General features: G+C 41.5%; 1 protein-coding gene across 2 annotated transcripts in view; it reads right to left on the reverse strand.

The window, feature by feature from the left end:
- Positions 1–8,958: 8,958 nt before the first annotated feature.
- The window catches only part of plxdc1 (plexin domain containing 1), a 91,588-nt gene continuing 87,993 nt past the window's right edge, over positions 8,959–12,553 (reverse strand). Inside the window, exons 7-14 of one of the 2 annotated variants that reach the window (XM_042305242.1) lie at positions 12,184–12,283; positions 11,929–12,024; positions 11,718–11,797; positions 11,359–11,421; positions 11,119–11,245; positions 10,622–10,657; positions 9,913–10,070; positions 8,959–9,537 (exon numbers count right to left, since the gene is read on the reverse strand). In XM_042305242.1, the coding sequence (XP_042161176.1) occupies positions 9,412–9,537; positions 9,913–10,070; positions 10,622–10,657; positions 11,119–11,245; positions 11,359–11,421; positions 11,718–11,797; positions 11,929–12,024; positions 12,184–12,283 (786 nt within the window). In that variant the 3' untranslated portion in view covers positions 8,959–9,411. The remainder of the gene's footprint in view (positions 9,538–9,912; positions 10,071–10,621; positions 10,658–11,118; positions 11,246–11,358; positions 11,422–11,717; positions 11,798–11,928; positions 12,025–12,183; positions 12,284–12,553) is intronic. The other variant, XM_042305243.1, reaches the window with a different exon arrangement.

A 12,553-nucleotide genomic window follows, 5' to 3' on the forward strand; every position in this document is an offset into this window, starting at 1 on the left:
TTAGGTTTCAGTACTGTGATGCACAGACAACAGAAATAAAAGGCTAAATGCAGGAGAGTTCTTCACAACTGCATGGGTTGTTTGGCACTGAACTAAAAGACAAAAGGAACTCCGGTATTTAACAAGGGAAAGTGGTTGCAGGTACACTCAGAGCACAGAGATGTGTAGAGATCTTTAGTGCCCAAAAGCCTGAATAACACGGGTAGTGCCATTTGAGGACTGATATGTAGTGATCTCTACACATATCTATGGCTCAGAGGTGCCTGAAATTAAAGGGACCATTAACTAAAAAGTGCAATTAAAGGAACAGTTAACCGTAAAGTGTCTGAATCATGAGAGCCTTTTCAACAATAACACGGGACATGCAGTAATGGGCAGGTATAAGCCCACTTCAAGACACTTTACTACACTGCACTTGTCTAAGCCCAATCATAACGTTAGCTAGATGAAGTAAAACATTTGTAATAGGTGAAATACAGTATATTGTTTGAATTCTAAGTTTAGCTACTAAGATAAAATGCACATTTCTTAACAGAAGATGACTTATCTGGTTACAGTGATGCTGAGAAAAGCCGATAGCGGGAGCCGTGAATGGCAAAGCTTAACTTTCCTTAACTTTCCTTTATTCTTATCGCTACGGATGCAATAAGGGGTATACTAAGTTAAATATAATTGTTTCTAAGAATTTAAGGATGATTTTGCTATTTGATTTGGAATTTTAAGACCACTTGAAGTGTAAAAAAAATATCTAAAAAAAACATTTGATGGACATTTTTGTTTGGCCTTGCTATTGGCACATACAAACGCATAGAGCAACAGATAGTCCCCTCAAACATTATCCAAAGGAAGTTTATCCTGAAGTGTCTATCCTATACAGTTGAAGTTGGAAATTTACATAAACTTAGGTTGGAGTCATTTACTCGTTTTTCAACCACTCCACAAATGTCTTGTTAACAAACTATAGTTTTGGCAAGTCGGTTAGGACATCTATGTTGTGCATGACAAGTAATTTTTCCAACAATTGTTTACAGACAGATTATTTCACTGTATCACAATTCCAGTGGGTCAGAAGTTGCCATACACTAAGTTGACTGTGCCTTTAAACATCTTGGAAAATTCCAGAATATAATGTCATGGCTTTAAAAGCTTCTGATAGGCTAATTGACATCATTTGAGTCAATTGGAGGTGTACCTCTGGATGTATTTCAAGGCCTACCTTCAAACTCAGTGCCCCTTTGCTTGACATCACTGGAAAATCAAAAGAAATCTGCCAAGACGTGAGAAAAAAAATTGTAGACCTCCACGAGTCTGGAGCAATTTCCAAATGTGTCATGAACGTTATAATAACTGGACCAAAGCGCAGCATGATCTGGGTTCCACATCCTTTTATTTCTAAGTGAAACTCACAGCAAAACCAAAACAATACATCTCAAAACGAACCGTGAAGCTAATAATCATGCTTACAAGCAACTATCCATAGTCAAGATCCCACAAAGCACAATGGGGAAATGGCTACCTAAATATGATCCCCAATCAGAGACAACGATAAACGGCTGCCTTTGATTGGGAACCATACCAGGCCAACATAGATATATAATTCACCTAGATAAACCACCCTAGTCACTGTCACGCCCCAACCAACATAGAGAATAAACAGCTCTCTATGGTCAGGGCGTGACAAAATGCCTGAAGGTACCACGTTCATCTGTACAAACAATAGTGCGCAAGTATAAACACCATGGGACCACGCAGCCATCATACCGCTCAGGAAGGAGACACGTTCTGTCTCCTAGAGATGAATGTACTTTGGTGCGAAAAGTGCAAATCAATCCCAGAACAACAGCAAAGGACCTTGTGAAGATGCTGGAGGAAACAGATACAAAAGTATCTATCTATATCCACAGTAAAATGAGTCCTATATAGACATAACCTGAAAGGCCGCCCAGCAAGGAAGAAGCCACTGCTCCAAAACCGCCATAAAAAATCCAGACTACGGTTTGCAACTGCACATGCGGACAAAGATCGTACTTTTTGGAGAAATGTCATCTGGTCTGATGAAACAAACATAGAACTGTTTGGCCATAATGACCATCGTTATGTTTGGAAGAAAAAGGGGGAGGCTTGCAAGCTGAAGAACACCATCCCACCGTGAAGCACGGGGGTGGCAGCATCATGTTGTGGCGGTGCATTGCTGCAGGAGGGACTGGTGCACTTCACAAAATAGATGGCATCATGAGGAGGAAAATGATGTGGATATATTGAAGCAACATTTCAAGACATCAGTCAGGAAGTTAAATCTTGGTTGTAAATGGTTCTTCCCAAATGGACAATCACCCCAAGCATATTTCCAAAGTTGTGGCAAATTGCTTAAAGGACAACACAGTCAAGGTATTGGAGTGGCCATCACAAAGACCTGACCTCAAACCTATAGAAAATTTGTGGGCAGAACTGAAAAAGCGTGTGGCAGCAAGGAGGCCTACAAACCTGACTCAGTTACACATGGTCTGTCAGGAGGAATGGGCCGAAAATTCACCCAACTTATTGTGGGAAGCTTGTGGAAGGCTACCCAAAACATTTGATCCAAGTTAAACAATTTAAAGGCAATGCTACCAAATCATAATTGAGTGTATGTAAACTTCTGACCCGCTGGGATTGTGATGAAAGAAGTAAAAGCTGAAATAAATAATTTCCCCTGCTATTATTCTGACATTTCAAAAAACTGAGTTTAAATGTATTTGGCTAAGGTGTATGTAAACTTCCGACTTCAACTGTATCTGAGAGATATACAAAAGATCAGGAAACATTTGTTATAATTTTCTACATGTATTTAACACCTTATTTTTGGCACTTAAATAGTCTCCATATATAGAGTGTTCAGACCTTTTCCCACATTTTGTTACGTTACAGCCTTATTCTGAAATTGATTAAAAACAATAAATAAATTGCGTAGATCTACACACAATACCCCATAAAGCGTAAACAGGTTTTTAGAAATGTTTACACATTTATTGTGACACACCTCATGTATAAAAACCCTATCTGTTGCTTAAACTGACAGGGATTTTTTGTATTGTTATTCGATTTCCTTGGGGGGCGCGGACATCAACCCTAGAAACTAAATAATATAGACCTAACACATCTTTTCTAAGTATGTTAACTTGAACCTGTTCGCAGTCCACATTTGTTCAAAGTAATTGCATGGCTTCTATATTGAAATAATACATAGCATTCGCACTGATATAGGGGCTAGGCCCTACTGAGTTTTAGACACATCTAATCTTTCCAAAGTAACTGGACAAAGATCCAATATAAAGAAAAGAGGAGAATGTCCACTCACCCTTATACTGCTCCCAGATATAATGCTTTATACACACTGAACAAAAATATAAATGCAACATGTAACAATTTCAAAGATTTTACTGAGTTACAGTTCATATAAAGAAATCAGTGAATTGAAATAAATTCCTTCGGCCCTAATCTATGGATTTCACATGACTGGGCATACAGATATGCATCTGTTGGTCACGGATACCTTTAAAAATGTTTTAGGGGCGTGGATCAGAAAATCAGTCAGTATCTGGTGTGACCACCATTTGCCTCATGCAGCGCGACACATCTCCTTCGCATAGAGTGTTATCCCACTCCTCTTCAATGATTGTGCGAAGTTGCTGGATATTGGCGGGCACTGAAACACGCTGTTGTACACGTCGATCCAGAGCATCCCAAACATGCTCAATGGGTGACATGTCTGGTGAGTTTGCAGGTCATGGAAGAACTGGGCCATTTTCAGCTTCCAGGAATTGTGTACAGATCCTTGCGACATGGGACCCTGCATGCTGAAACATGCTGAAACATGAGGTGATGGCGGAGGATGAATGGCACGACAATGGGCCTCAGGATCTCGTCATGGTATCTCTGAGCATTCAAATTGCCATAGATAAAATGCAATTGTGGTCATTGTCTGTAGCTTATGCCTGACCATGCCATATCCCCACCGGCATCATGGGGCACTCTGTTCAATATTGACATCATCAGACCACTCGCCCACACGACGCCATACACACAGTCTGCCATCTGCACGGTACAGTTGAAACCGGGATTCATCTGTGAAGAGCACACTACTCCAGTGTGCCCAATGAATTCGGTTACGAGGACAATGAGCCAAAATGTTTCATTTGTGCAGACCCACAGTTTAATCAGCTGTCCGGGTGGCTGGTCTCAGACGATCCTGCAGGTGAAGAAGCCGGATGTGGGGGTCCTGGGCTGGCGTGGGATGCAAATTATGGTAGAGAAATTAACATTAAATTCTCTGGTGAACATTCCTGCAGTCAGCATGCCAATTGCACGCTCCCTCAATCCCTCAAACATCTGTGGCGTTGTGTTGTGTGACAAAAGTGCACATTTTAGATTGAGCTTTTATTGTCCCCAGCACAAGGTTCACCTTGTGTAATGATCATGGTGTTTAATCAGATTCTTGATATTCCAGACCTATCAGGTGGATGGATTGTCTTGTCAAATGAGAAAATTGTGAACAAAATTTGAGAGAAATAAGCTTTTTTTGCATATGGAAGGTTTCTGGGATCTTTTATTTCAGCTCATGAAACATGGGACCAAAACTTTACATGTTGAGTTTATATTTCTGTTTGTATACAGTACATATTGGAACCATCTTGCAGATCACATTCACACTTCTTACCATAAGACTAGGACAGTGAAACATTCTAATAAGTTTGGTTTTAATAAAATTAAACAAAAAACAAGCAATCTGTTAGTTTTTTGTCAACAACAGTAAATGTCAAATGTAATAATATCATGAAATCGCCAGGGTAAAAAAAAGACACGAGGCATTGCTGTTGAACCAGCTTTTGTTATAGTAGGCCTAGGGTAAGTAAGGGTAGCCTACGTGGGCTTGGGTTGATTTTCTTTTAACAGAAAAACAAACTACTGTTACAGGATATAACTTCTAAATATGAGGTTTGCCGGTATTCACCGAGGTTCTCATCTCTTGTTTCATGATAGGTATGGACACGTAGTCTACATCACGGAGGGGGTTTTACGCATGTCCAAAGCATGGCTAAAAACAATGTAGGCCTGCCTACAATACATAGATAAAAAGGGAACGTCAGCTCACTGTTTTGCTCCTCTCAAACTTTAGATTTGAATAAAAGCTTAAGATTAAAGATGAAGATTTCTTTCCAAGTGGCCTCACAAGCCAAACACTTTGTCAACGGTCTTGACTAGTCTACTTGATTACATTGAGCAGGGTGAAAGGAAAACAGCCTTCATAGAGAGGAGGGAAGTGATGCTTGGTTTTTAATATGTTTATAAATATGAAGTATACAGGCACCAAAAGCATACCTTGTTCCATGTGCATCTGAGCAAAATCGTACTGATGTTAGACTGGTAAATTGCCGAACTTAGCGTTAGGGTTGTAAAATGCCATGTGCGCCAGATTTGATGTGCTTTTGACACTATCGCCACCTTAAAATAGAGCCCTCAGTGTCAGAAATATGCAAAAATAGAGAAAATTAGGAAGTGAGCAAATACTCTTTCACGGCACTGTTTATCAGTGCATTGGAACAACCTAACCATTACGAAACGTATATATTCGATCAAATAAGTCTCACGTAGCAAATTAACAATTAAACATTTTGTAGCCCAAATTCAACATGTCATTCACCTCCATTAAAAAAAATCCTCACTTTGCAGGGCTTATTATCGTGGACCTATTTTTTGTAAAACCTTTCACTTTGCCTAATTTCTCTCTGGCCTCGGCTTATAATTGTGTACTAAAACCTTGAATAACTGTATAGGCCATGCCATGACTGACTATGTGCTTGAAAAATGCTAATTTATTTGAGCGACTCAAGGATTTTATCAAAACCAACCACAAGTTTTTATTGAAACATTTTCAAACAGTACTAATGTCAAACAAAACATGTTTTTTTTTCATATGCTAAACTTAATGAAAGTAAATTTCTCCAAAACAATGTAACCAGGTTTTTCCAAAGTGGTTCATGGCAATAATGAGCATTAGAATCACTAAAATATATCTGTTTATATTGAAGTCCATGTGGCTATAGTATTGTACATATACTGTAACTCAACGGTTGTTCACCAACCAAGACATTTTAGAAAACACAAGATATCTTCTCAAAACAGAACAAAATTAAAACACAGCCATTATAAAGTTGAACTGTACATTGGTTTGCAGTAATGAAGGCTAGTGTGTCTGTACCATTCCCTGACTTTACACGCAATGTGTATTCAGCTCTTTTCTCTCAGATGGAGTTCTTCCAACATCCATCCTCTCTGATTATACATACAGTGCCTTTGGAAAGTATTCAGACCCCTTGACTTTTTCCACATTTTGCTACGTTACAGCCTTATTCTAAAATATATATATTTTTAAAGATTCCTCAGCAATCTACACACAATACCCCATAATAACAAAAAGAAAAAACGTTTTTAGAAATGTTTGCAAATGTAACAAAAACATAAATACCTTATTTACTTAAGAATTCAGACCCTTTGCTATGAGACTCGAAATTGAGCTCAGCTACATCCTGATTCCAATGATCATCCTTGAGATGTTTCTACAACTTGATTGGGGGCTCTGAGACAGGATTGTATTGAGGCAACGATCTGGGGAAGGGTACCAACAACATTTCTGCAGCATTGAAGATCGCCTAGAACACAGTGGCCTCTATCATTCATAAATGGAAGAAGTTTGGAACCACCAAGACTCTTCCAAGAGCTGACCGCCCGGGCCAAACTGAGCAATTGGTTGGAGAAGGGCCTTGGTCAGTGAGGTGACCAAGAACCCGTTGGTCACTGACAAAGCTCAAGAGTTCCTCTGTGGAGATTCTTTCAGAAGGACAACCATCTTTGCAACACTCCACCAATCAGACCTTTATGGTAGAGTGGCCAGACAGAAGCCACTCCTGAGTAAAACACACATGACAGCCCGCATGGAGTTTGCCAAAAGGCACCTAAAGACTCTCAGACCATGAGAAACAAGATTCTCTGGCCTGATGAAACCAAGACTGAACTCTTTGGCCTGAATGCCAAGCGTCAAGTTTGGAGGAAACCTGGCACCATCCCTACGTGGTAGAATGTTGGTGGCAGCATCATTCTGTGGAGATGTTTTTCAGTGGCAGGGACTGGGAGACTAGTGAGGATCGAGGGGAAGATGAACGGAGAAAAGTACAGAGAGATCTTTGATGAAAACCTGCTTCAGAGAGCTCAGGACCTCCAACTGTGACGACGGACCACCTTCCAACAGGACAATGACCCTAAGCACACAGCCAGGAGTCTCTGAATGTCCTTGAGTGGCCCAGTCTGAGCCCGGAGTTGAACTCGATTGAACATCTCTGGAAAGACCTGAAAATAGCAGCAATGTTCCCCATCCAACCTGACAGAGCTTGAGAGGATCTCAATAAACACTACCGGTCAAAAGTTTAAGAACACCTACTCATTCAAGGGTTTTTCTTTATTTTTTAATATTTTCTACATTGTAGAATAATAGTGAAGACATCAAAACTATGAAATAACACATATGGAATCATGTAGTAACCAAAAAGTGTTAACAAATCAAAATATATTTTATATTTGAGATTCTTCAAAGTAACCACCCTTGATGACAGCTTTGCACACTCTTGGCATTCTCTCAACCAGCTTCACCTGGAATGCTTTTCCAACAGTCCTGAAGGAGTTCCCACATATGCTGAGCACTTGTTGGCTGCTTTTCCTTCACTCTGTGGTCCGACTCATCCCAAACCATCTCAATTTGGTTGAGGTCGGGGGATTGTGCAGGCCAGGCCATCGAATGCAGCACTCCATCACTCTCCTTCTTGGTCAAATAGCCCTTACACAGCCTGGAGGTGTGTTGGGTCATTATCTTGTTGAAAAACAAATGATAGTCCCACTAAGCCCAAAACAGATGGGATGGCATATCGCTGCAGAATGCTGTGGTGGCCATGCTCGTTAATAGTGCATTGAATTCTAAATAAATCACAGACAGTGTCACCAGCAAATCACCCCAACACCATAACACCCCCTCCTCAATGCTTTACGGTGGGAAATACACATGCGGAGATCATCCGTTCACCTACACCGCGTCTCACAAAACCATGGCTGTTGGAACCATAAATTCCAATTTGGACTCCAGACCAAAGGACAATTTGCCACCGGTTGCTCGTGTTTCTTGGCCCAAGCAAGTCTCTTCGGTGTCCTTTAGTAGTGGTTTCTTTGCAGTAATTCGACCATAAAGGCCTGATTCACACAGTCTCCTCTGAACAGTTGATGTTGAGATGTGTCTGTTACTTGAACTCTGAAATATTTATTTGGACTGCAATTTCTGAGGCTGGTAATCTAATTTATCCTCTGCAGCAGAGTTAATTCTGGGTCTTCCATTCCTGTGTTGGTCCTCATGAGATCCAGTTTCATCATAGCGCTTGATGGTGTTTGCGACTGCACTTGAAGAAACTTTCCAATTTGGTGAAATTTTCCAGATTGACTGACCTTCATGTCTTAAAGTAATGATGGACTGTCGTTTCTCATCGCTGATTTGAGCTGTTCTTGTCATAATATGGACTTGGTCTTTTACCAAATTGGGCTGTCTTCTGTATACCCCCCCTACCTTGTCACAGCACAACTGATTGTCTCAAACACAGAAGGAAAAAATTCCACATGTACTACATGATTCCATATGTGCTATTTCATAGTTTTGATGTCTTCACTATTATTTTTGACCGGTAGTGTAGGTGTGCCAGGATGGTAGAATAATACCCAAGAAGACTCACGGCTGTAATTGCTGCCAAAGGTGCCTCAACCAAGTACTGAGTAAAGGGTCTGAATACTTATGTCAATGTGATATTTCAGTTTATTATTTTTGATAAATTAGAAAACATTTCTAAAAAAAAAATGTTTATGCTTTGTGTAGATTGATGAGGGAAAAAACAATTAAATCAATTTTTAGAGTCAGGCTGTAACGTAACAAAATGTGGAAAAAGCCAAAGTGTCTGAATACATTCCGAAGGCACTGTAGGCCCTCCTTCCTTGAAGTTATCGCTGATCTGATATGATATGATTGGTGAAATCAATGTAGTGGACTTCTTGCTCACCTATCAAATAATGTTAGATTTGTGCTTACCTCAAGGAAGGGAAGGAGGAAGAATGTATTATTAGTGTATTCGAACAGGGCCATAGACAGCTGCTGCATGTTGGACAGGCAAAGAGCGAGAGACACAGACAAAACAGACAAAGTACTGTTCTCTACAAGCAGTTACACATTGTCCACCATAGTACGAATAAGGGACGTTTTGCATTTCTGTCCCCTCTAGTTCCTTTTTTAATCCCCAAAATGGCGCTCACTCTCTTGTCCAACGTTGCCCCGGAAGTCCAGCCTAGTTAGCAGCACTGTTCAGCCTCAATGAAGCCCTCCTTATCGTGACCCCCAAGCTCCACCTCAGCATAGGTGGAGTGACAGCTCTGGTTGTGGAACTTCATAGATGGCCAGTAGTTATTGGTGTGTCGCTGTGAACGACAGACATTTGACCCAACCAGGATTAGTCAAGTCCATGAGTACAGTAACGCCCTAGACCAAGGTTGTGTTCAGTAGGGAACAACCATTTTGAAACGGGGAGGTTCTACCTGAACATGTCCAATAAAAACAGCAGATTTTTGTTTCCGGCCCCAGTGTGCCGTACTGAACACCACCCAGCACATCTGGCCCTCAAGGGCCGAAATCCTGCTTACCTATCATTTCTTCGTGGCATTTAATGAATCTTTTCATGCAGTTGATCATAGCTTAAATTGAGTCATGCATCCCTGCTCTAGACATTTATATATAATAACAGAGCATTCAAGTGGAATTTATCTGAATCTGTAAGGGCCTGCTCTCAGTCTCACCTGCATGAGGTAGAATGGAGGAGCAACAGTGGGGTGTGTGTTGATATAGTAGACAGCCAAAAGGGTCAAGGCTACCAGCAGAATGAGGGCTGCCACCACACCTGCAATAATCGCAGTGTGCTCTGTCCGTTCCTGGTGCGGAGGACCCGTTTGCACGTCTGAGAGAAAAGGAAAGTGAGGTAATGCCAATGATTCTAAATCCTTGGAATGACTGTGAATAAGAATTGCTAATGTCAAATGAAATTAGCACTAGTCTACCCTGCTAAGCTTGATAAAATGGCTAATGGAGAAGGCAAGGTGCCCACGACAGGATACATACAGTACAGACAAACAGTTAGCCAGCTTCACTTGCACATTAGCGACAGTTATAGGACAGAAACACATCACAAAGACAGAAAAACAAAAGACTTACAGTACAACACTATGAACTCCAGCAGCATTCCAGTTTGCCTGGAATTTTGGTGATAATAAAGGCTTGGAACAGCCAGGATATTGTCTTTCAGGAGGTAGCACACTGAAATGTATATTTTATTCATAGTTGCATCAGGATCTTTTTTTTCTACATTTTTTTATCTGAGTTCATCCTCTCAGTGGCTCAGTCTAGTCTACGGTCAGTGCTTCCGGGTAAGGATAACATTACTCACAACCAGGCAGCCTCACTGACCTATGCAAAACACCCACGTAACCAACCAACTACAAGCCAACTCACCACCACCATTGTAGCGAATGAAAAGTTTGGTGTCATCTGTGGACAAAAAGAGAGTATTGTTGTACAGACACATGAGATGGGAAGAGACAGACGGACATAGAGAAACAAATAGACAGACTGACAGACAGAACCTAGACAACAGAATGCAAGCACAGAAAGCATGGATTGGCATCTCACTATATTTATCAATCTTTCGAGGGTGGATTTGGGTTGCAGCTACATAGCAAAACTTGAAATGTCTCCTTATAATTATACTATGGTGTCTTTAAAAACATAGGGAGAAAAACGTTTAAATCTGGAAATTGTTAGATGTCTCGAACCTGGCAACATTGATTTCCTATGTCAACATTGGACTGGACCATTTACTTGGGTTGGACCATACTATCTTTAATAAGCTAATCGGGGTGTGCTGATTTGGTATGTGAATGGCCAGCAACCCTGGGCACCACTATAACTCAGACCCAGCAGATGGGTGGTGCTTCCGGCCCCCAACTCACCCTCGGTGACGGGGATATCTGAGAGCACTGCAGGGGAGGGCGTGGGCTCTGGGGCTGAGTGGTTGAAGGACCCCATGGAACCCTCAGGGCCACCCTGAGTGTAGTCCTCACAAGTGCCCTCTTTTGCCTGAAAGAAAGTTACAAAATAATATTGCCGGGAGAGGTGGAGTAACGGTTGTTCGATGTAATTTGTCGATGTAATTTCTGATTTTTCGGCCCAACGATCTAATACCATCTCACCTCTTCAGGACAGTTGTAGTCGAGCCACTCCTGTCTGTGACGATCAATTCCATCGGAGCATCTGAAATACAAGTGGAGAGGACCGCGAGAGAGGACAATTATGCAGTATAATTCACAAATACTACACGAATAAACAATTTTTACGTCTCATGTTAGTCCTTCTTACATGACATTAAGTCTAACACTCACATGTATACATACACATGCAAGATTATGCAAACTGCACACGCACACACGCACACACACACACACACACACACACACACACACACACACACACACACACACACACACACACACACACACACACACACACACACACACACACACACACACACACACACACATCTCACCTCACCTTGTAGTGTGTTGCACCAACCACAGCCATTTGTCAGGTTGGATATGAGACAGAGTTCACAGGTGGTGTGTTGGAGACATGCTGGAAAAATAAGACAAATTATCCACTACAACTTTTACAGGCTTGTATTCAGTGGGGCGAAAGCGTGAAACTGCCATCATGATGTCACAAGTTTGGCTGAGTAGGGGTCTGTGAGCACAATGCATACTCACTGGGCAATGGTGTGAATTCAAAGGCAGAGTGATTGTTGATCTTAGTGGTGTCAATCTCTACTCTATGGTACTCATAGATGGTCCGCCGTCTTGCATCTATAGAGAGGAAATCAAGTAGAAGTCGGGCCAGTATTCTTGACCTTGTGACATTCACACACACAAATAACATGACGGTACATCTAAAACTGGTCTGGGTACAGTAGAGAGGGAAGGATATTGGATGGCAGGTGTGAGTGTAGTCTTGTTGTGACTGACCTGAGGACTGTGGAGAGGGGAGGAGGGCCATGAATGCGTCAGACAGGCCCACCTTCACTGGGTGTTCAGTGGAGTTGATCTTCTCTACTGGCAAAGGTACCTAAAGGAGTAGGAGAAGGAGAGAATCAAAGACTGGAGAGTTGGCTTTTGCGTTTTTACACACAAGTTGACTTTGAGAGACTGGTTGAGGTATTCCCATTTTGAGCTAGGGTGCGCCTACAGTGATCAATAACATGTTCGAAAATCCTAACCTGTTGTTGTGAGTGTTCCACGTCTCCGAGTGAGTATTATTTTATATCTATAAAGAGGCCAGCTATCTATGGCTACAGCTAGCTTTTCTGCCACACTGTGCCCATCTCTTTCAGTGTTT

Source organism: Oncorhynchus tshawytscha, linkage group LG24 (assembly GCF_018296145.1).
Source record: "Oncorhynchus tshawytscha isolate Ot180627B linkage group LG24, Otsh_v2.0, whole genome shotgun sequence".
NCBI lineage: Eukaryota > Metazoa > Chordata > Actinopteri > Salmoniformes > Salmonidae > Oncorhynchus > Oncorhynchus tshawytscha.